The sequence below is a fragment of the Protopterus annectens genome, chromosome 14.part0 (genome assembly GCF_019279795.1).
Source record: "Protopterus annectens isolate FY-2018-M chromosome 14.part0, PAN1.0, whole genome shotgun sequence".
Classification (NCBI taxonomy): Eukaryota; Metazoa; Chordata; order Ceratodontiformes; family Protopteridae; genus Protopterus; species Protopterus annectens.
The window spans coordinates 904,737,824-904,764,491 of NC_056748.1; the positions used below are offsets into that span (position 1 = coordinate 904,737,824).

A 26,668-nucleotide genomic window follows, 5' to 3' on the forward strand; every position below is an offset into this window, starting at 1 on the left:
CTGTTTTCCCATCCACCTCAGTCAGTTTCAAAGAAAATCCCAGATGTTCCATCCAGTCAGATAGAAGCAGCAACACTAGAAATAAGTTGCTAGAAAGTCATCTAAAAGGTCCTCCCGGACTAGAGATAGTCCAGAACTTAAGATTCTTTAGTGCCAAAAGACTGGGGACTGGAGGCCAGTCTTGGATCTCCGCAAGCTAAATCAGTTGGCTCAACTTACAAATTTCTCAATGGTCACAGTTCAGTCCATTCTGCCGTTTTTGCACATGGGCAAGTGAATGTGCTCGAGAGGTCTTCAGGATGCATACTATCACATCAAAATGAACAGATGGTCCAGAAGATATGTACGCCTCCGGCTGGGAGCCAGTCTTTAGTAATTCAGAGCACTGCCCTTTGGTCTCACCACAGCCCCCAAGGTTTTTACCAAGTGTATGGCAGTAGTTGCAGCTCACTTTAGACTGCTGGTATTCCGAGTGTTTCCATACCTTTACGACTGGCTCCTCACCGCTCCAACCAGGTATCAACTAATTCAAGCATGGGACTACTTAATCTGCTTGTTCTCTTTTGGGATATCCTTCAATTACAACAAATCTCAACTAAGTCCAACTCAAACTCTGGAATTGATTGGTGCTGTTTTCATTACACTCAGTCAAATATCTTCTCTCCCTGAGATGGACAGTCAAGACTCCTTTCAGGAGCACTGATAGGATCTAGGTCAAAAAGATTATTCAGAATTCTTCTCTTTCAGCCCATCTGATACTCAAAGCCTTGTGATCCATGTCAGCAGCAATAACCCTTGTACCACTGGCTAGGTTCTATATGATCCTGCAGTGGACATGTGAACAATGGCCTATTGTCCAGCACCCTTTATCCAGGCCAGCCAAGATCACTCAAGCTTGCAAAAAATACCTTCACCAGTGTATCTATTCCAGTGAAATACGCAAAGGCCGTCCCTTTGTTTTCCTTCATCCCAAGGTCACAACGACCATGGATGCCTTTCAAGTCAGGTGGGGGGATATTACTTGGGAAGGAAAGTCCAAGGAACATGGTCACTTGAAGAGGCCAATATGCATGTCAGTGTCTTGGAAATGAGAGCTGTTCTAGAGTTGCAGGCCTGTCGAGACACTTTCCCAGCTGGGGCTATCGTGTTTCAGACAGACAATATGTCTGTGGTCTGCTATGAGAGTATGGCAATGGGTGATCATTTGCTTTCTGATGACCATGGGCATGCCACTTATTTTAGACTTAGGATCCAGCACTCAAGCTCCTCCCTGTACCCATAATGATGCTGTGCTGCATCACCAAAGCCTCAGATCTCATTTGCCACCTTTGCAAAGAGAAACAGGTTCCTTAGCTCTTGAGAATTTTTTTCTGTGTTTGTTAGTAGTAGCAAAACTTTACTATTTTATAATATTCTTTTGAGAACTTATCTATTTAAATTTCCTCCCTTTTCCAGGTTATTGCACTCTTCTTTACCATTGTTGGTATTCCTGTCTACCCTTTTTATAAACTTCTGTTAACTGTTTTTCCTTATCCTTTGATTATTGCTGTGACTTTTTTTCTCTGCTACCATGTCAGAGAAACCCACAGAGTTAAGGAAGTGAACTTCTTTTGGGCATAAAATTCCAAATTCGGACGCACACAAGGAGTGCGTTTATTGTTTAGGGGCTGATTGTATGGCTACTACTTGCAAGATTTGTTTGACTTTTTAATTTCTGGGCCTTAGCGTATCATCTTAACAAACTCATTTTAAGAGGACTTTTGCAGACTGCTATTACTACAGGACCTCTCTAAGTACAGTAAATCAGCTCCCTGGAGCATAGTAAGCACTCCCCTGCATCTTGTTTAGAGCCTTCATCAAAATCCAGGTCATTGGATCCTATGTTTTAGCATTCAAAGTCCGGACCATCGGATCCAAAGCCTTCTGATCCTAGATTGTCTACTGTAGTCATTGCAATAAGTCCTATGTCTGTACTCTAAGATCTTAGAACCTTGGATCCTAAACTGGGTACTATTTATAGGAATACTACACTGGAGTATGCTTTAAAAAAAAAAATTCTCCTACCCAGTCTTCGAGATTGCTTCAGACACCCACGAAGCACTCTAGGCCTCTGTCCATTTCCTCCTCTACATCACCCAGGAACATGTTGGAAGCAGGTGCCGATAGGATGATGCAACAGTTTCTTAGAGCGCACATGTAGATGGGTGTCTTCTAACTCCATCCACTACTGGTTCCATGAATGTGCCTACAACTTCTACAGCCATATTTTCTCATTTTGTGATCTGTCAAGTGGTTTCAGAGTCCCAGGATCTGAGATCCCCAAGGGGTCTGGTTTGTTCAAAATGGGTCTCTGAGCTGAAATGTTGTTGAATCTGAGGGGATGGGCTCTGCTCCATTTTTGTTGGATCCATTCCTTCCTCTCAGAGCCTTGGCCCTCAGCAGTTAGGATTCAGTTCTGCCCCTGAGGCTCGGATCTGAAAAGGTTCTGGTTCTGCCTCCCTTGGGGGGGGGGGTTGACTCCAAGGAGGCAGATTGGAGTTTTTCTGGGTCTGTCTGCCTTTGAGATAGTAGAAAGGACGTTTTTCTCTCCACTGAGAATGGCACTGTCATGTCTTGAATCCAACTATGTTTCCCCCATCGGGTCCTAGCTCTGAGTAGCACAGATCTATTCCACAGAGATAGCCAGAATCAGTCACTGTCCATCCATTTCCTCTGGAGGAGCTTCCACTCTCTTCCGAGACTTCACCTGATCATTCCACAGTGGAGGTTCTTCAGAAGAGAAGGTGTAAAAGGAAACACATCGCCTCCCCTTTGGAGTCTCTCAAGGAGGATGCCGATTTTGATGGAGTGGGGTTCCCTAGGTCACCACCTGATGACGCTCCTTTGGAGATATTATAGAAATCTTGAAATAGAAAGGTGGTTGGTCTTCCCAAAACCCTTCTCCATAGGAACTGGTATTTTTGATGGCTTTTGGTTCTGGCCCATCTACGTCTTGGGTACCCCCCCCCCCAAAACAGGCAAACTTACCAATTTAGTTGCTTGTCGGGCTTGTAAGGAGCTGGACACTGTTGAACCCATCTCAGAGAGACCCAACAGCTTTTTGGCACCCCTCTCTGGCAGGCCTCACTGGAGCTAAGGGGTTCCAGTAGATGTTTTGGTGGCGGCAGCCACCAAGAAGGAGCTAGCAGAACAGAGCTGTACTGTCCATCCACCTAACAGGGATTCTAGAGCGATGGACAGGTTTGGAAATTGAGTTTTTGCCTCAGCAGCGTTTGCCGTGAGGTTACTAAATTCCCTGGCACATTTAATTTGGCTTCAGAGAGATTTGACCAATGATCTTTCAGATACTGAGTCCATGTCTGCTGAGAACTGCAAAAGAACATCTTCTCAGCTATCCACTCTTTTGTCCACATCCAATGAGGTTGATCTCTCAGACATTTGAAGGCTCTTCAAGTGCAGCAGGTTCTGGCATTGTCATAAGGAGACATACCTGGATGTGGGTTTGCAACTTCGTGGAACCTTTTAAAATGTCTTTTATTAATGCCCCCTTTGATGGCACATTCGTGTTTGGGTCATCAGTTAAAGAGATACTGACCCACAGTGAGGAAGAGCGAAATATGCTGTCTGCTGTAGGAATCAAGTTTTCTACGCCTCAACAAACCTTTTCTAAGAATCATGTGGCAAGAAGATGTGTTTTTGCAAATCTTGAGTTCCTTTCTAAGATCTACATGGTGACAATTCCCCTAGAGGCAGAAGAGGAAATTTCAATGGCAGACGTTGCCCTAGAGGCAGAGGAGGCCCGCAAAATCAGGGCTTTCAAGATTCTTAGACAGGCCTTTCCAGCACTCCTGAAACACTGCCTGACCAGCTCTGGAGGCAGTGTGGGGGGGGGGGGGGGGGGAGTCAATTTTCTTTGCATCCAGATGCCCAGGTAAGCATAACACAAGGTACTGTGCTAAGCATACTATCCGGGTGTTATTACATAGCATTTTCCCTTTTTCATCTGCCCAAAAGGAAGAAACTTTCCGACATTCCACCCAGTCAGAGGAAGGCAACAGCACAAGAAATCCAAAAGCTGATAGATAAAATAGTCATCCAGAAGGTCCCTCCAGACCAGATTGAATTAGGAACTTATTCACGCTTCTTTTTAATGCCAAAGAAAACAGAGGACCTCAGACCTGTTCTTGATCTAAGCAACTTAAGTCATTGATATAGAAAGCAAAGTTCTGAATGGTCACAATCCAGTCCATTCTGTCTTTTCTTCGCAAAGATGATTGGATGTGCTGTATAGATCTTCAGGATGCGTTCTATCACATGAAAATAAGTGATCCAGAAGACCTCTTTGCTTTCGGCTGGGAGCTAGTCATCACCAATTCAATTCAGAGTCCTGCCCTTTGGACTCACCACAGCCCCCAGGGTGTTTTCCAAGTGCATGGCAGTGGTGGCAGCTAACTTGAGACTCAAAGGATATCAGGAGTTTCCATATCAAGATTACTGCCCCTCTAAACATCTACTTCTATATGCGAGGGACTATTTGCTTCAGATTTGCAACACTTTGGGCATAACTGTAATTCATGCCAAATTGAATATAAACTCAGTACGGAGCCTGGAGTTAATCAGTGCTCTTCTAGAAACTACAGAACAAATAGTATCCTTACCTCAGTATTATATCTCTATGATAAGGTATCAAGTCCACTTTCTCCTTACCCACTCAACTCCTTCAGCAAGGTCAGTACTGTAAGCATTAGGTTCCATGGTAGCTGCCGTTGTTTTACGTCCTTTGGCATGCTTTTTTATGAGAGTTCTACAATGGAGGTTAGCTGCACAATGGTCCATTCTGTATTATCTTTTATTGTATGCATTCAGGCTCACCCCATTCACCTTCCAGCCCCTACAACCATGACCATGGACGCTGCTCAGTTGGAGTGGAGGGGGTATTTCTTGTAAAGAACAGTCCAAGGCACATGGTCCCCCACGAAACCAAGTTGCATATCAGTGTCCTGAAGATGAGAGCAGTCCTGTTAATGATGCAGACCTTTCAAGATGGTCTTCCTTTTCGGACTATTGCAGTTCAGAGAGACAACATATCTGTAGTCTGGTACATCAACAAACAAGGAGGAACTCAATCTTACCCCCTTTGCAGGGAGGCCATGTGAGTATGAGAATGTGTGATCTCTTCAAACTGTTTTCTAGTTGTGACGCACATTCCAGAGAAAACAATGGTGTTAGAGGCAGATCCATTCTGGTGGCCCACAAGTGGTCTTTCTATCAGTCTGTGGCTGAGATGATCTTTTGGCATTGAAGCTGACCTTGCTGTGACCTATTTGTCACTCCCCTTAACAAGTGCAGAAGGTACTTTGCTCTAATCCCCCCTCAGGGACAGTCACTAAGAGATGTACTGAGTCATTTTGACCCCAGGCCTCTTTTTTGCTTCTCCGCCTCTCTTCCCCATTTCCCAATTTCTTACAGAAAGCAAGCAGGCTGAAGAGTTCAGTGATCCTCATTGCTCCTTTCTGGCCTCGGCAGGTATGGTTCCCCTTCCTATGGTCTCATCTTCGTTATCCTCCATAGATATTGGATCCTACTCTGGATCTTCTGTTACATCCATCAGGGATTCGACATCCCAACATTCGAGCCCTAAGACTAAACGCATGGATGTCCTTCAAGGATGCATCTGCAGTCCTTACAAATGGGTTGTCCTGTCGTCAGGCAGCCCTTCGGTCGGCCGGATTCCAAAGTCTGGGTCTGGCCTCGGCTGGTGTCGCACTTCACCCGACGTCATCGCTGCAGTTCTTCGGGTATAAAGGCATCAGCCGACGCCATTTTCCTCAGTCTTTCTTGCCGCGTGGCGCCCGAAGCAGAAGCTGTTCGCAAGTGCCGGTCGGTCAGATCCAGAGATTACTACTACCGAATACTACTTCGAAGACTTCTAAAAAGCTAAGTACCCCGTTGGGGACTCTTTCTTGCCTCAGCCGATGTCAGAAAAAGTGAATAACTGTTTAACTTGTGGGAAACAAATACCTCATAAAGATTTCCACTCTTACTGCTTACCTTGTTTAGGCCCAGACCACGACGTAGCAGCTTGTTTAGCCTGTGCTTCTTTCAACCGACGAACGCTTCGGCGTCGGTCGGAGTTTGCTGAACAGTTTTTCGGCTCAGATTTTGCGTACATAATGCCGTCAGATCCTCCGACTACTCAAATTGTTAAGAAACGCAAAGAAAAGGACCGACACTCGCGGTCCGCGGTTTCGGCCGAAACCACAGTTAAGCAAACCGCGAGTGTCTCGGTTTCGGCCGAAACCGAGCAAACGGTTCAATCTTCAGCCGAATCCATGACTACTACCGAGGCCCCTTCTACCCTAGTTGAATCGGCCTCTGAAGTTTTACCTACTACTGTGGTTTCACAAGAATTATCGGACACCATCCCTTTGGATGTTTCTACCCCAGCACGTGGTGCTGCTAGGCCTCCTGCAGCCATGTCTATAAAGGCCTTTGCCAGGGCTAAAGCAGCCAAAACTTCTAAGTCTGTGCCTGTTAAGCCCCCCTCTCACAGGCCCAGGTCCAGTTCCCAAATGCTTACTCTGGCAGAGGATCTCATCTCTTTAATAAGGGGATCCCAATCTCACCCAGACAGGGCCTCTCAACCTCCAGAAAAGAGACCTAGAGCAGAGCCCCCTGAGCCAGTGTCCTCAGATGACTCTTCTGATGATACAGACAATACAGACCATTCAGAGGCTCCTTTTTCTACTTATGAAGATTCCGATGCTGAAGAATCGATTCCTTCTGCCTCTCCACCAGAGGAATTTTCCTTTGGGGAAACTTTACATGCCATGAGAGAGCAATTCCAATGGCAGGGACAAGATTTCTCAGATTCAAGAAAAAGGCTTAGGACCTTTTTACACTTACCGCAACATAGGCCTTTAGCTATACCTCCAGTTCTTCCTGTTGTGGATGATGCATTTAATGATGCTTGCACTGCTCCTGATACTTTACCTCCAGCCCCTGCTAAGCCCGATAGGTTCTACAGGGTCCCGGACACTCATCACCACTTATACAAGGCTCCTTTTGCAGATCCTGAGACTATCTCCCAGGGGCCTAAGGCAGTAGCTTCGACCTCAGTTAAAAACCCTCTCCCTTCTGAAAGGGAATCCAGGTCTTTAGAGAGATGGGGTAAAAAAGTATACACCTCTGCTACTCTCTCAGCTAGAGCTTTGAACTGTCAGTTTCATATGATCCAATACCAAGAGTTTATGCTTGATCAGTTAACTAAGAAACTGTCCTCTGATGATTCCTTAGATAAGAAATATGTTCTAGAAATGGTGAATAACATTCAGCAGGTTAGTAACCATTCCTTAAAATGTGGCTATGATGCACTGGAGGCTTCATTTAGATCAGCCATGACTGGCACAGTTATAAGAAGGCATGCATGGTTGAAAGAACAGGTCTTGCCGGATCATGTTAAAGCAAAGCTATTAGATGCTCCTATGGATAAGGTCAGTCTATTTGGTTCTCCTGCCCAACAGGTACTGAAGAAAATGGAAGAGAAGGCAAAATCTGTACAAACAGTGAAAGATTTCTTACAGGTTCAGCCCCCAAGGTTTAGCAGGAACTGGCCTTCCAAAAATTGGTCCTTTCCAGACTCCTCTAAAACTCAGAGAGGCAGGAATAGGCGTTCAAGAGGCAGAAATCAATCCAGAGGAGGTGCCTACAGGGGAAGCCAGTGGCAAGGCAACAACCAACGAGGCACAGACACAACCACTACCACTGCAACAGGACAATCACAGTGACTTGGCTCTGACACCGCCTACCAGGGAACAAATAGCAGCACCCTTAGGCGGAAAGTTAGCCTTATTTTCAAAAAACTGGCACTATATCACAAGAGACAAGTGGATTTTGCAAACTATAGACCAAGGCTACAGGTTTCATTTCCACACTTTACCAGTAAAAAGAGGAATGCCAAACCTACCACCAAATCAAAAGACAGAAGCTCTAAAACAAATAGCTCAGTTAGCAAAGATGAGAGCTGTGGAAAGGGTACCACCTACAGAACAAGGCAAGGGATTTTACTCCAGACTCTTCCTGGTACCAAGAAAAGAGAAAAAATGGAGGCCTATTCTCGACCTGTCCGTTTTAAACACATTCATCATTGTTCCAAAATTCAAAATGCTGACCCTACAGCAACTTCTTCCCATGCTGGGCAAGGAGTATTGGCTGGTAACTCTAGATCTCAAGGAGGCATACCTGCATGTCCCCATACGACCAAATTGCAGAAGATACCTCAGATTTCTTGCAGGATCAGAGCATTATCAATTCTCAGCATTGCCCTTTGGCTTATCTACTGCGCCCAGAGTGTTCACGAAATGCCTGGCATCAGTAATCGCTCACTGCAGGCTTCAGGGAATCCAAATTTATCCATACCTGGACGACTGCCTGATACAAGCGGACAACAAAAACAAGCTGACACAAGACTTACAAAGAGTCATTTGCTTACTACAAGCCCTGGGATACACAGTCAATTTAAAAAAGTCAAGACTGATTCCATCCCAAACAATAACCTTCTTGGGTGCAGAATTGGACACAGTAAAACAGATGGCATTCCTAACTGCAGAAAAACAAGAACAACTTCCTCTCTACTTCTTGGCATTAACAAAGCAGAACCAAACTAACAGCAAGGAAAGTACTGCAGGCCTTGGGCTTCATGGCATCCTGCATAATCCTGGTCCCCCATGCCAGACTGCATATGAGAAAGCTACAGTGGTACCTAAAGAATTTATGGTCTCAACACAGGCACAGCTTAGAAACCGAAATACCACTAATCCCATGCCTGAAACAAGAGTTCCTATGGTGGGCTCAGGCATGCCAGTCAAACCCAGGTTTGTCCTTCCACAGCATTCAACCAAGCCAAACCATCACAACGGACGCCTCAGACCTCGGTTGGGGGGCCCACATGCTGGACAAGTGCATACAAGGCTTATGGACTCCAGATCAGCTGCACCTGCACATAAATCAAAAAGAAATGCTGGCAGTAAAACTAGCAATCCAGAATTTCAGACCATTCCTCCAAGAAGGCCAATTGATGATAAGGACAGACAACACCACAGTCATGTGGTACATCAACAAACAGGGAGGCACTCATTCATACCCTCTATGCCGAATGGCTCTGGACCTATGGAATATGGCTCTGAGTTACAACATTCAGTTACAGGCAATATTTGTACCGGGAAAAGAAAACATCCTAGCAGACATGTTAAGCAGAACTACCTCGGATGCTCATGAATGGATGCTACACCCGGACATCTTCAAGGCCATCACAAAGAAATGGGGAATGCCACAAATAGACCTATTCGCATCCCCACTCAATCACCAGCTCAAGAAATTCTGCACAAGGACATACCACCCACTTGCTTGGAAGGTGGACTCTCTATCCTTCAGTTGGAAAGGCCTGACAGCATATGCATTTCCACCTCTTCCTTTGATGCACAAGGTACTACTGAAAATCAAAGAGGAACGTCCAAGGATAATTCTGATAGCTCCAAATTGGCCAAGACAACATTGGTATCCATTACTGAGGAGCATGTCTCGAGGAAAAACGTGGACACTACCCCTGATTCCTTTGATGTTAACTCAGAGCGACTACAACATCCTGCATCCAAACCTGAAAACTCTGCAACTGACTGCCTGGAACATTACATAAGAGCAACTAACCCAGATTTATCCCAAAGTGTTAAAGACATTATCCTTGAGGCCCGCAGACCTTCAACAAGAAGGAACTATGCAGGAAAATGGAAAAGGTTTCTCATTTGGAGTACTGAAAGGGGGAAAGATGTGTCAAAGGTAGACATTGCCAACATCCTGGAGTATTTGGCAGAGCTTCTCCATACAGGCCTGTCCTATTCCTCCATCAAGATACATGCATCAGCTATTTCTGCAGAATACAGCTTCGATCCCCCTGTCTTTTCACATCCTCTACTCAGGCAGTTTCTGAGAGGAATTAAGAATGTAAAACCTCCTAGGAAACCACCATTACCAGCATGGGACTTGAACTTTGTGCTAGAAAAATTGACACTCCCCCTTTCGAACCAGCAGCGACAGCAGATCTTCAACACCTATCCTGGAAAACTGCTTTCCTGCTGGCAATTACTTCAGCAAGAAGGGTTTCGGAACTACAGGCTTTAGTGGCAGTACAACCCTTCCTAATCTTCCATCAAGATAGTGTCCATGAGAACTAATCCTACATTTATGCCTAAGGTGGTATCCAGAGTGTCTCTAAACCAGGCAATCCACCTACCTACCTTCTTTCCCAATCCACAGAACAGGGGGGAAAGACTGCTGCATACCTTGGATGTACAGAGACAGTTGCGCTACTACCTGGACAGAACCAAGGCCAATAGAAAAACTGACCAGCTTCTACTAGCATATGCAACAGGAAGGGAAGGAAAAGCAATTTCCAAACAGACAATCTCCAAGTGGATAGGAAATTGCATAAGATTCTGTTACTCCTACCATGGAAAGCAAATTCCACAGAACATAAGGTCTCATTCTACAAGGGCTACAGCCACTACCACAGCTTTCTTACGAGGAGTGGCTACCAAGGACATTATAGAGGCTGCTACTTGGACCTCCGTGCATACATTTGCCAAGCATTATAACTTACCTCTATACTCTAGATCCCGAGCAGGGTTTGCCACTGCTGTTTTGCAAGGGATCCTAACTACACCATAATTTCTTCTTCCTCCTCCCTAGTTTGGCTATGGTATTCTACCCATTTGTAAGGACTGCAGATGCATCCTTGAAGGACATAGTACAGTTTTGTACCTACCATAAATGTAGATGTCCGAACAGGATAGCATCTGCAGTCAGGATTACCCACCCTCCTTCCCCTCTGTGGTATTCCTAGGGTATTTGCCCACCTAATAGCTAGCTGGGGGGGGGGATTTCTTATGGTGTATTTGTTTGTATATATGTACATACATGCTTATTTTTTGTGTTTGCCTTCTACTTTTTGGAAACATTGGCATTTATCCAAAAATTTAGCTATCCAAGAGGGCAACTGGCATCTGGGGCAAGAAACACTGAGGAAAATGGCGATGGCTGATGCCTTTATACCCGAAGAACTGCAGCGATGACGTCGGGTGAAGTCCGACACCAGCCGAGGCCAGACCCAGACTTTGGAATCCGGCCGACCGAAGGGCTGCCTGACGACAGGACAACCCATTTGTAAGGACTGCAGATGCTATCCTGTTCGGACATCTACATTTATGGGAGTTACAAAACTGTACTTTTCTCCACTGCCAGTAATATACAGCCCATGCTTTCGTCTTCCATAAGCAGCATTATTTTGGCTTCTCAAAAGAATCAACCAAAAACGTTTACAGAAGCAGATGGAAAAGATTCTCTATTTTGGGTGCTGAATGAAGACATCAACCCCTTTTCTGACCCAGTTGCTATTATTCTACAATTCTTGACATTGCTGTTTGAGGAGGGAGCTAGTTTTTCTACTGTAAGCTTCAGCTAGTAGCTATCTACAATTTTCAAATCAACACCATACATATTTCTCTGACTGCTTCTAAATTCTGCAAAGCTTTCCTAAAAGGAATTTTTATTTTAAGACCTCCAATTAGAGATCCACTCCACCTTGGGGACCTTACAGTTGTGTTGCAAGGACTAACTCAAAAGCCCTTTGAGCTTTCAGCTAAATCCAGTCTGAAGTTTCTATCATGGAAAATGTTTTTCGTGGTAGCTATCACTTCTGCAAAGAGAATATCTGAACTCCATGCTCTCTTCTCCAAATCTCCATACATAATTGTTCATAAGGACAAGATTTCTTTATGGACTAACCATTCCTTTTTACCTGAAGTGGCTTCAGAGTATAACATTAACCAATCCATTCATTTACCAGTATTCTTTCCAGATTTTACCAGTAAATGAAAATGCATGCTACACCTTCTGGATGTGCACAGACAATTGTTTTATCTGACTAGAAGAAAACAATGCCAAAAGTCAGATCAGCTTTTTGTTTTCTTTTCTTCAAAAAAAATGGGTTATCCTGTGTGTAAAGTCACTCTTTAAATGGATGACATATTGTATCTCTTGGATGTATTCACAAAAAAGCTTAACTTTACCTTAGCCTCCCAAGGCTCATTCATCCATATCCATGGCTGCTTCATCTAGTTTTTGTTCCAGAACATCTGTTGATGACATTTGAGCTGCAGCTACATGGCCCAGTGTTCATACTTTTGTTTCTCATTACAAATTAGATATCATTTCCAGAAGTAGAGCTTCCTTTGATTCATTGGTGCTCTGGAATATCCTTACAAGAAGGCAACCCAAGGGTAACGTAGCTTGGGACTCTGTCCCAAACGTTGAAGAAGAATGAAAAGGATAACATCAGATGTTAAGTTGTCAATCTCGCCTTCATTCTTGCTTGATGGGTTCGGAGCCGATCCCTCGGCTCCGACTCGGCACTTGCTAAGCTCGAGAGTCACTTTTACCAGCTCGAGGCAGCCCCATATCCCATGATGCAAGGCGGTAAGTACCCAGATCTCGTTTGCCGCTTCGCTTAGGAGGTCTTCTTTTTACCAGCTCTTGGTAAGTTATTCACTTTTGTGAGATTTAAGCCCCTTTTAGTTAAAAAAACCTGTTATTGATAGTTTTAAGTTTATTTTGTACCTTTTCTGACAGAAAATCCCTGTCTCCTTTAATATTTTGTTAGTCAAACTTTTCCCTATCCCATTCCCCCCCCCCTGTTAGGGTGTGTGTGTTGGTTTTATAGAATACCTTTTGGTATTTTATTTAAGTTAATTTTGACTGGTGTGTGTGTGTGTGTTTTTTCAGCACCATGTCAAAGGAGAGGGTCTCAGGTTTTAAGAAGTGTGACTCGTGCTGTCAGAAGATGTCTCTGACAGACGGTCACACTTCTTGCCTGTATTGTCTGGGCCCTCATCACCTGCAGGACTCCTGTGCTATTTGTCATTCCTTCAGCCAGAGAGTCCTGCAGGAGAGACGTAATAAGCTGATACTTAGGGGCCTTCTTAAGCCGGAGGGCTCTCCGGCTAAGTCGGCTCCACCAAAATCAGCAAAACCTTCCAAGGCCCAGGCTTCTGTATCTAAGCCTGCGGCCTCGGCTCCCACTTCGTTGAGTCGAGATCGGCTCCGGCTGGAGCCGATTCTGGCTTGACAAAGCCTTCGGCACCGATGGCTATCGGTGCCGAATCTGTAGTGACCACTTCAATGTCGGCTCCGATCGGTTCCGACACCCATGTGGCACAGGCATCGGTGTCTGCTCCGATCGGCTCCGACACCGTTACTTTGGTGGCTGTATCGGCTCCGGCTGGAGCCGATACATCGAGGCTTCCTGTCGGCTCCGAGAGGTCGGCTCCGACAGGATCTATAGTATCGGCTCCGATGGCTCATTCCAGGAAGAGGTCGAGGTCTCCTTCCTTGGAGCCGATACTTTCGGCTCCGGCTTCACCTCTTCTATCGGAGCGGAGCCATCGGAGCCGATCTTCAAGGTCTTCCAGATTGTCAGATCATGACCTTGAGAGAGTGGTCAGTAGATTACTTAAGTCACAGGTACTGGCCCAAATGTTACACAGTCCGTCTCAACAGACGACTGTTGGTCCACACCCCGTTACAGTTCCTCCTTCAACTCTACCCCAGAGCTTGGAGTTGGAGTCTTCGGGAATGGTTACTGCTACGGCTGGAGGACAGATACCCCCTTCTGTTCCTTCAGCCTCTACTCTTATCTCCTCTTAGAGACCTTCCTTAGAGGGATTCGGTGGTCGGGCTTCCATGGTCTCCTCCGAGGGGTGAGTGGCATCGGACCCTTGTCCGAACCCGCTCTTCCCCTTGGAGCCTCGGCCTTGGTGAGCTCGGCTCCGACATCTGCCTCGGAGACTTCCGTTTCGGTGGCCCCTGGAGTTCCTAGCTCTTCGTAGCGGGGTGTGTCGGTCCTGCCTGGGAGGGAGCATTCGAGGTGATGAAGAGTGTACTGGCCACTGGTATCAGTCAGCAGACTGTTACGGTAGCTCCTCCGTCTATAGTACCTGTTGACAGCTCTGGCACTTCTCATGCGACAGGCCCCAGAGATCCTCCGCCTCAGGTTTCCCCATTGGGAATTTCCCCTCTTCCGAGGATTCTCCTGATGTTTCGGGAGATCCTCCTAGGAAGAGGACTTGTAAGAGGAAGCATGTAGACTCCCGAGTCTGTCACTGGATACTGACTTTGATGAGTCAGAGGGATCCCCTAGATCCCCTCTGAGGATGTCTCCTTCTCAGACATCCTAGAACTCCTGAAACAGAGGGGAAACTGGCCCACCAACAATCCCTCTGAGGATGAGTCAGTATACCTAGAGGCGTTTGGATCTCGGCCCTCCACCTCCTGGGTGTCTCCGCCTTCGACCCCTTATGCAGGTTATTGCACGAGCGTGGGCAGCTCCTGACTCTGTAGAGCCAGTCCCTAGGAGGCCTTCAAAATTTATCACTGCCCGTGTGACAAACAATTCCTTACTAAGGGTGTCCCGCTGATGCCATGGTGGTGGCTGCGGCCACCAAAAAGGAACTTGCAGATCCTTCCGTGCCCGTCCATCCTCCTAATAAGGACTCTAGGACCATGGATAGGTATGGTAAGCGGATGTTTTCCTCAGCGACCTTTGCTATGCGTTCGCTGAATTACCTATGTCACTTCACCAGACTCCAGAGGGATATCCTGAAGGAGCTGGGAGAAGTAGTTCAGGATCCTACAGCTGCAGGGGCTCAAGAAAAAATTGCTTCTCAGCTAGGAACCCTCAATTCCATTGCAAACTCCTCCATGCGGCTAATATCTTATGCTGCGGATGGAGCGAGTAGAGCCGCAGGCACAGGTGTGGCTCTTAGACGCCAAGCCTGGATGCGGCTATGTGATTTTGTGGATCCCTTTAAGGCGTCCTTCACAAATTCTCCCTTTGATGGGTCAGCTTTGTTTGGCCCTCAGGTGAAGGAAACCTTGACCAGGTGCGAGCAGGACGGCAAGACTCTTTCTGCTGATGGAGTCCGTTTTTCCACCCCTTCTAGGCCTCATCCCAAAGGACAGAAGGGTGGGAAGATGTGGTTCCGTAAATCCCAAGGAGTCACGCCGGATTCACGTGGTCAGTTTACCCCTAGAGGCAGAGGGGGTAACAACAACAGACGCCGCTCTAGAGGCAGAGGGGGTCCGAAGAACCAGGGAAACAGGGAGCCTCTCTTTGACAAGCCCTTTCAGCATCCCTGAGGTGTTGCCCGGCTGTCCCTCCTTGGAGGCAGTCGGGGGAAGATTATCACTGTACCCAGAAGCCTGGCATTCCCTCACTCAAGACAGATGGGTACAGTCGATCATATCCAAGGGTTACATAATTCCTTTCGAGGAAAGTCCCTTCCCCTCAAGTTCCCTTCCAGATGTACCACCCGGTCTAAGGGAGATTGCAGAGTCAGAAATCGCAAAACTACTGCAAAAAAGAGCCATTCAGCCAGTTACAATAGACCATTCAGAGCCAGGAATCTACTCAAGGTTCTTTTTGGTCCCCAAAAAGACGGGAGACTGGAGACCAATATTGGATCTCAGCAGACTCAACAAGTCTGTCAGGAAGACAAGATTCCGAATGGTCACTCTTCAGTCAATTCTGCCCTTCTTACAGAAGGACAACTGGATGTGCTCAATAGATCTTCAGGATGCGTACTATCACATCAAAATTCACAGACGCTCCAGGAGATTTCTCCGCTTTCGGCTGGGGTCCAGTCATTTCCAGTTCAGAGCCCTGCCCTTTGGTCTCACTACAGCCCCCAGAGTGTTCACCAAATGCATGGCAGTGGTCACGGCTCACCTGAGACGTCAAGGATTCCAGGTGTTTCCGTATCTCGACGACTGGCTCCTGTCAGCCACCTCCAGGCATCAGCTTATACAAGCCAGGGATTACACAATAGACCTTTGTTCTCATTTGGGCATCTCAATCAACTTCGAAAAGTCATCCTTATCGCCCTGCCAGTCTATTACCTTCATAGGCAAACTTAAACACTGTTCGGATGTCAGCTACCCTTACAGAACAAAGAGTTTCAGACATTCAGACTCATGTCAGGATCATTCTGGCCAGCAAGAAAATACAGGCCAGAATGGTTCTAAAGGTATTAGGTCTCATGGCTGCGGCCATTACTCTTCTTCCCTGGCTCGATTCTACATGCGCCTTCTTCAGTGGATGCTGTTCACACAGTGGTCATACCAGCAACTTCCAATGCGTCACCAGATTCTGGTGACACAGACATGCAAAGAGCATCTTGCTTGGTGGATCACATCGCCTCAGGTTCACCAAGGCAGGTACTTTGTACCCCCATCCCGATAGCCACTGTCACCACGGATGCCTCCCTGATCGGGTGGGGGTCATTATCAGGGCAGGATGGTTCATGGGACGTGGCAGCCGTTCGAGTACCATCTGCACATAAATGTCCTGGAGATGAGAGCAGTGCTTTTAACGTTGCAAGCCCTCAACGACTTTCTTCCCGTAGGGACAATTGCAGTCCACACAGACAACATGTCTGTAGTTTGGTATATCAACAAACAGAGGCGGAACCAAGTCCTACCCCTTGTGTCGAGAAGCTCAGACTTTGGCAATGGGCGATCTCCTCTCATCGGTTTCTGGTAGCAACGCATATCCCTGGGAAAACCAACATTATAGCGGACAGATTGAGCAGAGCTATCCTCATGCCTCACGAGTGGTCTCTCAAGCAATCTATAGCGGAAGAGATTTTTCTGGAATGGGGTCGTCCATGTTGCGATCTTTTTGCTACTCCCCAAAACAGCAAATGTCCAGACTTCTTCAGCCTCTTCCCTCTATCAGGCCATCCCCCCAGAGACGTTCTGACCCAGGATTGGCCCCAGGGACTTCTTTATGCCTTCCCTCCATTTCCTCTGATCCCTCAGGTGATCCAGAAAGCTACCATTTTGAGAGCCAAATTGATTCTCATTGCCCCTTACTGGCCTCGACAAGTTTGGTTCCCGTTCCTCCATCATCACCTTTTGGTGCAGCCGTAGCATCTGGACCCAGTGCCAGATCTTCTGATTCACCAATCGGGTCAGCTGCACCGGTCAATCCCTTCTCTCAACCTCACAGCATGGTTGCTCCACTTCCTTCCTTAGCCAGGCTTCCTTTGATCTCTAACCCAGTTAGAGACATCATAGTAGCTTCACTAAAATCCTCTACCAGGAGGATTTACACAAGCAAATGGCAACGTTTCTCTTATTGGGCTAAGGCCCAAAATATTGATCCTTTTACTGCCCCTGTTCAGGCAGTTCTGGACTTCTTAGCAGAGATTTTTCATGCAGGCTCCTCTTCTTCCACAGTCAGAGTTCAATTGGCTGCTATTTCCAATTTTCATGTCGGGATAGCAGATCATAATATTATGTCCCATAGGCTCTGCAGGGCCTTTTTGAAAGGAATTTTCCTACTAAAACCTCCAATCAGGAATCCTCCTCCTCAGTGGGATCTAAATTTAGTGCTGACATCCTTGATTCTTCCCCTTCGAGCCAGCTGTTTCTTGTTCCCTGAAATATCTTTCTTGGAAAACGTTATTCCTAGTGGCTATTACATCTGCCAGGAGGGTGTCTGAACTTCATGCTCTTTCGGTTCGACCCCCCTATTTGGTTTTTCACAAAGACAGAGTATCTTTGAGAACTAACCCAACCTTTTTACCTAAGGTCGCTTCAAAGAACAATTTGAATCAATCCATTGATCTCGGTATTTTTCCCTAACTATTCAGATAGAGCTGAACAAAAGCTACATTATCTTGATGTCCACCGTCAACTTAGATATTATTTGGACAGAACAAAAAAGTTTAGAAAATCTGATCAACTTTTTGTTTCCTATGCGGATAATAAAAAGGCCTTCCTGTTTCTAAAGTGACTTTGTCCAGATGGCTTTCTTCGGTCATCTCTGAAATTTATACGCTCAGGGGAAAACAGCTGTGCTCAAAACCTAAAGCACATTCAACTAGGAGCTTAGCTACTTCTACAGCTTTTCAAGCTAGACTTCCTTTGGACACTATTTGTGCAGCGCCACTTGGGCTACTCCTCACACTTTTGTTTCCCATTACAAATTGGACTTGGCCTCCAGGGACAGAGCCAGTTTTGGCTCTACAGTCCTCAAGAGTTTGTTCCATTGAGCCACCCAGGATAGAGGTGCTAGGACGCGGTCCCATCAAGCAAGAATGAAGGCGAGATTGACAACTTAACATTAAGAAGTTATGTACCTACCATAACGTTCCATGTTAGTTGTCTTCTCGCCTTCTTTCTTGACCCTCCCTCCTTCCCCTGGCCTGGACAGACCTTGTATAAGAAACTGTTATGCTAAAGACCATTCAGACCTGGTCCTTTTTCCATCTGTAAGTTTCTTTCTTCCTTTGGGAAGTATTTTATGCTTGGTGCTATTGCCCTTTGTCAGCAAACGAGATCTGGGTACTTACCGCCTTGCATCATGGGATATGGGGCTGCCTCGAGCTGGTAAAAGTGACTCTCGAGCTTAGCAAGTGCCGAGTCGGAGCCGAGGGATCGGCTCCGAACCCATCAAGAAAGAAAGAAGGCGAGAGAAGACAACTAACATGGAACGTTATGGTAGGTACATAACTTCTTAATTTAAAAGTTATGCTGTTACCATAACTAGGCATCTGTTGTCCATTTTCATTCTTCTTCAGCTTCCCTCCCATCCATCCCCATGCAAAGCTTCTGGATTGACCTGTTGGACTGTATTGGATCCTACAGTTCCAGGTTTGAGCCCCGTTTTTCTTCATCTCCTGTCTCTGTACATACTATGGGGATTGGGCAGCAAACTCGGTCTGGGGCTTATGTGATACAACAGAGCATTTTGAGTACAGGGAGGAGCTCAGGAGCTGGATCCTAAGTCCAAAATAAGCAGCTGGATTAGATCTGAACCCATACTTTGAGGAAGAATGAAAATGGTTAACACAGATGCCTGGTTATGGTAAGAACATAACTTTTCCCTTGATGGGCAGAGATCCTCACTCGGCAGGCTTAGACCCACCCAACCTCTGGACCATCAAACTATAACTGCATGATTTCTCCAGTTCCCTCAATGGCCAGAGATGCCAATCTGTTAGTTGTTCATGTTTTGTCATCTTCCCAAAAGTCACCTAGCAAGTGGAAATGCTTCATATTTGGGTGTCTTCTAAAGGTCAGGATTCCTTTTTAGCACCTTTGGAGGTTCTCCTTCATTTCCTTGCTAACCTGTTTCATTTGGGATCTAGTTATTTCACTATTAAATTGCAGTTAGCTGCTGGTTAAAACTTTCACATTGGCAGACATAATACGTTTGTGGCAGCATTAGAGATTTCTAAGGCTTTTCACAGAGGATCCACCTTGTTGCAGTGCCTATCTGGGACTCTGTTCCTCCTTGGGATTTAGCTTTTATGCTTCTCGTTCTTACTGGGACCTCTTTTTGATCCTTTTGTGACAGTTTCCTTGAACTTATTGTCTTGGAAGACACACTTCTTGGCACCTGTTACTTTGGTCAGGCCGTGTCAGAACTGTAGGCTTTATCCTCGGTGCCGCCATATCTGGTCTTTCACAAAAACAAGGCATCCTTTGGAAACCACCTTAAATCAGGCCATCCACTTGCCAGTGTTTTTCCCAAACTTTTCAAACAAAGGAGAATATTTATTAAATTTCCATGATCTTCACAGACAAAAAGCTGCTTTGTATGCCGTTTCTGATGCAGCTACTTGGGTGGGCTCAAACAACTTTGTGTCTCATTACAAGCTGGATATTCAGTTGAGGTTTAGAGCCTCCTTAGGTTCCACCGTATTGTGGAATTTGCTCTTGTAGGACCTGCCTGGGATGAGACATGGCTGGGGATCCTATCCCACAGGTTGAACCCAGATGGAAAAGACATTTGATATTAATTATTTACTTACCATTGCAATAGATCTCTGTTGTCTGTTTCCATCCAATTCAACCATCCCTTCCATTTGACCCACCTTTTGTATTTTGTTTCTCCTGAACATTGGACGATGGAGTTGTGGAAGCATTCCTTTCTTCCTTCTCCTTTTGGAGTGCTTGGTTTTGTGATTTTGGAATTAACATTTAGAATTTTTTTGTTGAGGGGCATACTCAATCTGAGGTAACTGTGTAGAGAGCAAGGCACAATGGGAAAAGGAAGTGGAGCATGGGGGCTGAAATCTTTGGAAATGGCTGATCTCTGATCAGAGTCATGTCAGATAACCCACAGGTTGAATATGAAGGAAACAGACAACATTGCTCTATCATTATGGTAAGTGCATAACCTTTGTGTCGGTTTTGATACAACATGATTTGAATGGGTAGGTTGACATGCATCTCACTTTCTATTCCGTAGGTATGTGCTGACAATTGAGATTCAACCAGCACAGTATCAAATTTTCTAACGGGGCATAGAAGGGAGACTTGTGAGTAAACAACCCATATCCCTATATTTTTCCAGTTGGATTATCTTCTGCTACTCCTTTACCCATTAGAGGTTCTTCTACCACAGCAAAAGCAACCACTAAATCCTTTTTAAAGGGGGTCTATTCTGGAAGCAGCAACGTGCCCCTCATTTCAGACTTTTGGAAGGGATTACAACCTTGGTGCTACGTGTAGAGCTAGAGCTGATTTTACCTCTGCCGTTCTGCAAAACATTATCTAGCCAGCTCCCAACTCTGACCAGCTACCTAGTCTAAAAAAGCTTTTGGAGTTTTCACAAGACTCAGTACTCCAGCAATGAGTGCAAAGAACATAGTACAGTTGTATCAGTAATTGACCATAATTGTAGATGTTAGAGTAGGTCAGTATTGCAGTACCCTTTCCCTCCCATCTTCTCCTCATTTTGCGTTGCATTCCTGGAATTGTGGATTCCCTGTTCATCACCCTTACCCTGTGCCAGTCTCTGCCTGCTACCCCTAGGCTCCATTTTTAGGATCAGATTGGTTGTGTGAGCCTATAGGACAGTTGGACCTTTTGTTCCTGGACAAGAAAGACCTGAAGATGGTTCAGGCATAACTATTACTTCTTACTCTGACGTCTTAATGGGAAGATATCCACTGGCTGGAGGATGGTGAAATTCTCTGGTATTCTGAAGTCATTATTTAAATTTTAATGAGATTCTGTACTTGTCTGTATGTCTGTAAGAATTAAATTTGTTTGTTTAATTTCTAGTATTCCACATTTTTTTAAATAAATGGTCATTTTGCTTATGTATTCAATAGTACATGTTGAAGATATAATTTTCCACATGTTCCAGTACATCCAGAAGTTAAGAACAGAAGGACCTCAGGAGTGGGTTTTCCAAGAATGCAAGGTACAGTATATTTCAGACCAAGAAAATGTACTTGTTTGCATATGCTTACTAGACAACGGTACAAGGTAGTGACATGATGTGTTATTTATCTAGTACCAGTTACAGGATTACAATACTGGCATCAGGCGTACAAATGATGTAGCAAAATTATGCAGATGTCAGTGAAGTTCCTACTCTCTAGCTTTTTTCATTAGTACAAACTGTTTCCTTCTCATCTCTTCACACTTGTTTCTCTTGCATGTAATTCTTAACCACTTGCTTCACCTTCTCTGCTCTATTCAATCTAATTTCTATAACTTTATCACTCTCGTTCATAATTTATCACAGTACATGTCAATATTTATACATTTTCTTTATAATTATGAATCTATTTGAATTGTTGTATTAAATTATCTTATCAGTCTGTCTCCTCTTTTTGTTGGCATTGCAGCTTTTGCTGCCAGTTGGGTCAGGTCATGCCTGAAAAGGGGTTGCTGACCAGCAGACGTACTGACTTAAAAAAAATTGTGTGTACATAATGAGTCCAGCCTGATAACACAGAGGTTAACGTGCAGGTTTATTAACTGGTAGATCTAGGTTCAAACCTTGGCTAAGGCACAGCATTATCTGAGTGGAAGAAGTGCCTGGCAATCTACTTCCTTAATGTGCCACAAAACCCTGTGAGGTCTACCCATAGAGTCCTCATGAGTCGATTTCGACTTGGGGCAATTGCTTGCTTATTAAATGATGTCAGTATGCAGTGCTTTACTTAGGTAGTAGTAAGTTATGAATAGAGCAGATTAAAACAGATACTGCTAGGAACATACTTCAAAAATTCCTTCAAAATGCAGAGGAAACAATGATATCGTTTGAAAGAGCAATATCATTTAAAAGTTAGGTGAAAGAGGTGTACGTGGTACTGAACAGCAAAACTTGAAGATTACATGGCTTGAGCTGCATTTTAATCAGGTTAAACTGTAAGAGACCTATATTGAAGGTTATAGTATTTAGTGGTCTGTGAAATTTCAAGTGATTTAGCAGGTAATTTCTAACATATTGTATGGCCAGTGGCTCTGCATCACAACTATAAAAAATTATTTCTTACTAAACACTTTCCTTGGGACCGTGATTTCATTTTTAATTGCCTTATCATATTCCTTCATGTTTTCCTTTACTTTGCTTGCACTCTCAGCCAGCATATAGGTTCATAGGTAGGTACTAGGCTATCTGCCCAAGGGCATTTATAAGCCTAGCCAGAGTGTTTCGGCTTTCGCTGCCCCATTGATTAATTAACTGATTCTCTGTCAAGCAGAGCCAATGAAGTGATCCCAGGGGTGTATTTTCTGTTACCCATCTCCTCGTCAAGGTTTCTCTTGAAGATTGTTAGTGAGGGGCTCTGCCTGATGTAATTTGGAATTTTGTTCCAAAGCATGGGGAATCTCTGTGACAGGAATCTATCTCTCCAGCATGTTCTATTTATTGTTGTGGCGAGGTTTAGCTCACTAGAGCACGTGGCTCGCAGTGACTTGGATTTCGTTAGGTGGAGCATGTCCATCAATTCTTAGTTGGACATGGCTTTGTAAGTCAGCAGAGATGACCTCTGAGTAAGCGATATGCCACTGAGTACAGCCGGAGTTTTTTCATTCGAGCTGCATAGGACATATGTTTGAGGCCAATAATCCTCTTGGTGAGGTACTTTTGTGGTCTTCCCAGCTGTTGGAAGTGTCGTGTGAGGTACATCCCAAATGGGGATTGTACTCTATGATGGTTCTAATGAGTGACGAGTAGAGGGGCACTATAACCTCTTTATTTCTAGATGCGAACCCTTTAGTGATATGATGGGCCACATAGAAGGATTTCCTAACTACTTTGGCAATATGATTGTCAAAGGAGAGATTACTATCTGCCTGGGTCCCCAGATCTCTTATTACCTCTTCTGTATTAAGGGGGCTGCCACCTATGTGGTAATTCGTGGGTGTTTTGTTTTTCCCAAATGGGATGACTATGCATTTTTTGGCATTTAGCTCAATAAGGCCCTTTTGGAGGATGTCCGTGTCAGCCAGAGAGTCATTTATGGCTCCCAGTTTGCAATCATCGACGAACTTGGTTGGCCATATCCCTCCTGTGTTTGCCTGTACTTCTGAGAAGTATATGCCGAACAGTAGGGGTCCCAGGACTGAGCCTTACGGGACACCACTTGTGACTGGTTTAGAGTTGGACCTGGAGCCCGCTGTTCTTACCATGTGAGTTCTGTCTGTAAGCCAGTTGGCAACCCATCTTGTGACGTAGGGCTTTATGTTCAGGCTGGTGGGTTTCTCTGTAATGCCCGAGTGGGGAATGGTGTCTAAAGCCTTGGCAAGGTCAAGGTAGGCTGTGTGAACCACCTTTCCCTTGTCTATGGCCTTGGTGACTGTCTCGAAGAAGTCAACCAGGTTTAGTAGGCATGATCTGCCCTTAACAAAGCCTAACTGGGTCGGGTCAAGTGTTTGAGGTTCCCAATGTCTTTGTTAATGAGTTCCATGATGATGCGCTCCATAGCCTTGCAGACCAGGCTAGTCAGGCTTATGGGGTGATAGTTACCAGGGTCGGTTGGGGCCCCTCCTTTGTGGAGAGGAATAACCATTGCTGTGCGCCATTCTATGGACACGTAGCCTGTTGGGAGGCTGAGGTTGAACAGCGTGTTTAGGTGGGGGGTTAGTTCATTCTGTAGTTCGTGCAAGAGGCAGCCTGGGACACCATCTGGTCCCATTGATGCTGTGTTTTTGGCTTTTGAAAGGGCTGTTTTCACCTGTGTGTCTGTGATTTTTGGGACACTACACTTTTCAGGTATTGTTGTGGGCCCTTTTGGAAGTGAGAGGGGGGTGAAGTTTGCACTGAATCTTTCTGCCAGGATGTTGGCAATATCAGTAGGTTCAGTATATTTTGTGCTATTTTGTACTAGTTCAGTGCATGTCTGCGAGTTGCCACTTAGATTCTTAACATAGCTAAAGAAGGCCTTGTGGTTATCTTTTGAATCCTTGTCTATTTTTCTTTCGAAGTTAGCCTTGGATGATTTCATGAGGGACCTTAGATTCTTACTGATGCTGATAAAGGATGTCTTTCCTTCTTGGGATTTGCTTTTTTTCTGAACTAGTTCCCTCCTCCTATTGTATAGCCTGTTTATTGCAGGGGTTCACCAAACTGGTTTCCTTCTCTTAGAGGAGTGAATTTTGGCTTTGCTAGGGATAGCACGATCCATGCATTCTTGTTGGTTCATAGAGTACATTTGTAAAGGTTTCTGCATCTTGGTCAGTGTTATCCTTTAGCGTGGGGCTGTGAAACTCACCACCTCTGTCTTAAGTAAGGTGAAGTTTGCTTTAGAAAAGTTTTTTACTGTGGTTTCCTTAGTTGGGGGTGGTGGTGGGGTGTGGACATCTAGAGTCATTAGTTTATGTTCTGATCTAACCAGTGACGGGTTGACCTCCGGTGTGGAACACCTGTTGCCCATGTTGGTGATGACCAGGTCCAGTATGTTTTCACGTCTGGTAGGGGAGTTTACCAGATGATCCAGGGCATTTGAGTTGATGAATTCCAGGAAGCGCCGCGTCTGGGAATTTGTGCTCTAGTAGTTTTCCCAGTGAATGGTAGGGTAATTTAAATCGCCCAATTTCAGGGTGTTCGGTAGGACCTTCATGATTTCCAGTGTCTCCAGAAAGGTGGAGTGGCAGTCCTGGGTCATGGAAGGTGATCTGTAGCAGGCCACTATTTGCATTGCAGATTTGCCCAATGTTAGTTGCATGTGGATGATCTCAGAGGTATCATGCTACACCACTAACTTGGAGGTGTAGGTATCCTTGATGAATATGGATACACCCCCTCCTTTTGTGTTTTGATCCGTGTTCTGTGGCCGAAACGTGTAGTATGAGTTGTAGCCCGGTAGTGCTGGAGCCTTGAACCAGGTTTCAGTTACTGCACAGATGTCAACGTTCTCCATACTGAGGAGTGCTTTGAGCACGTGTATTTTGAGATTTAAACTCCTGGCGTTGAGTAGCATAACCCTCAGTTTTTTTATTAATTGTGCTGTTTACGGAGGTGGGTTTGACTTTTGAGCCTCGCCTAAAAAAGGCACTATGGGGGCAGCAAGAGCCTTGGCCAGTATTCGAAAGCCTAGGGGTGACAAGTGCAAGCCATCTCTTGCGAAGCAATGTGGCTTGTCGAGCCTGTCGTCCCAGGCTGACAGACACTGAATCCCCTTTGAATGACACCAGAAGCTTAGCCAATTGTTGAAATTGATCATTTTTTCTTTATACTGAGGTATCCTTCTTGGTGAGGGCAGGATGCTACTCAGGGTCATACCAGCCTGGGCTGCATGATCAGAGAGCTCTTCCATGTCTCTCTTCATGTAGTCCAGGGAGGTACGTCTCAGGTCATTCACACCAACATGAACAATGACAGTCATATTTGTACTTGTTCTGGAGTGACCTGAGTGCTTGTGTTATGCGGTGGATTCTCGCTCCCGACAGGCAGCTAACAGTAACCTTCTGCTTGTCCAGCCTAGTGAGTGGGATGTCAGTGTGCCTGACTATAGAGTCACCTATTACTAGTGTGCTAGGTATGTTATTTCGCCTTAAGGGCTGTGATTGTGTGGCACACTGATTTTGTGTTTTATGTGTTGTCTGGTTTGTGACTGGAAGTGCAGGTTGTTTGGGTGTCTGCTTTGGAGGTCTCTGATGCTTTTGCAGGTTTTTATTTAGCGCCTCCGAGTATGATTTTGTGTATTTATGTGTATTTTTTGCCAGTGCTGTTTTAGTAGGTCTGTGTGCGGCTGGAGGTGTTAACCTTCTCCTCTTGACTGTCTGTTCCAGTCTTGGGTGGAGAAAACTTAGCTTCCAGTTTGGCTGTATAATTGCATCTCTCGCATATGTTAGTATTTTGTGATAGGAGGAGAGGGTTGTCTGTGTACATGAGGCAGTTGTAACATTGCCTCAGGATACCCAGATTCACCAGCTGGACTGGTGAGTGCACCTGAAGTTGCTCTTTGGTCATGCCTGAATAGTAGGGTGAGCTGCTTAGTCACTTGGTTGGTGAGGGATGAATAAAGAGCCTTGCCCTGCTGGGCAATCAGTGTCAGGGTATATTAGTGCTTGCTGTTAGGTCTGAGCAAGTGCTCGGCTGTAAGATGCTTTTTGAGTGCTTAGGTTGAGAGTTAGACTAGTTTCAAGGGAAGACCAGAAGAGGAGAGTTAGTGGAGCTGGGAATAATTTAACCGTAGCTGACAGGCACTGCCCGGTGCTCAAAACCGTGCAAATGCGTTTTTTTATAGTAGGGAAATGAAAGAGAGAGAAATTAGCCCAAAATGGCCAATAAACTACTAACTACTGG

General features: G+C 45.4%; 1 protein-coding gene across 6 annotated transcripts in view; it reads left to right on the top strand.

The window, feature by feature from the left end:
• The window catches only part of IDE (insulin degrading enzyme), a 3,524,264-nt gene that overhangs the window by 1,192,918 nt on the left and 2,304,678 nt on the right, over positions 1 to 26,668 (top strand). For all 6 annotated transcript variants that reach the window (XM_044056694.1, XM_044056696.1, XM_044056693.1 and 3 more), the window contains one exon: positions 21,237 to 21,328. In XM_044056694.1, coding sequence (XP_043912629.1) covers positions 21,237 to 21,328 — 92 coding nt within the window. The remainder of the gene's footprint in view (positions 1 to 21,236; positions 21,329 to 26,668) is intronic.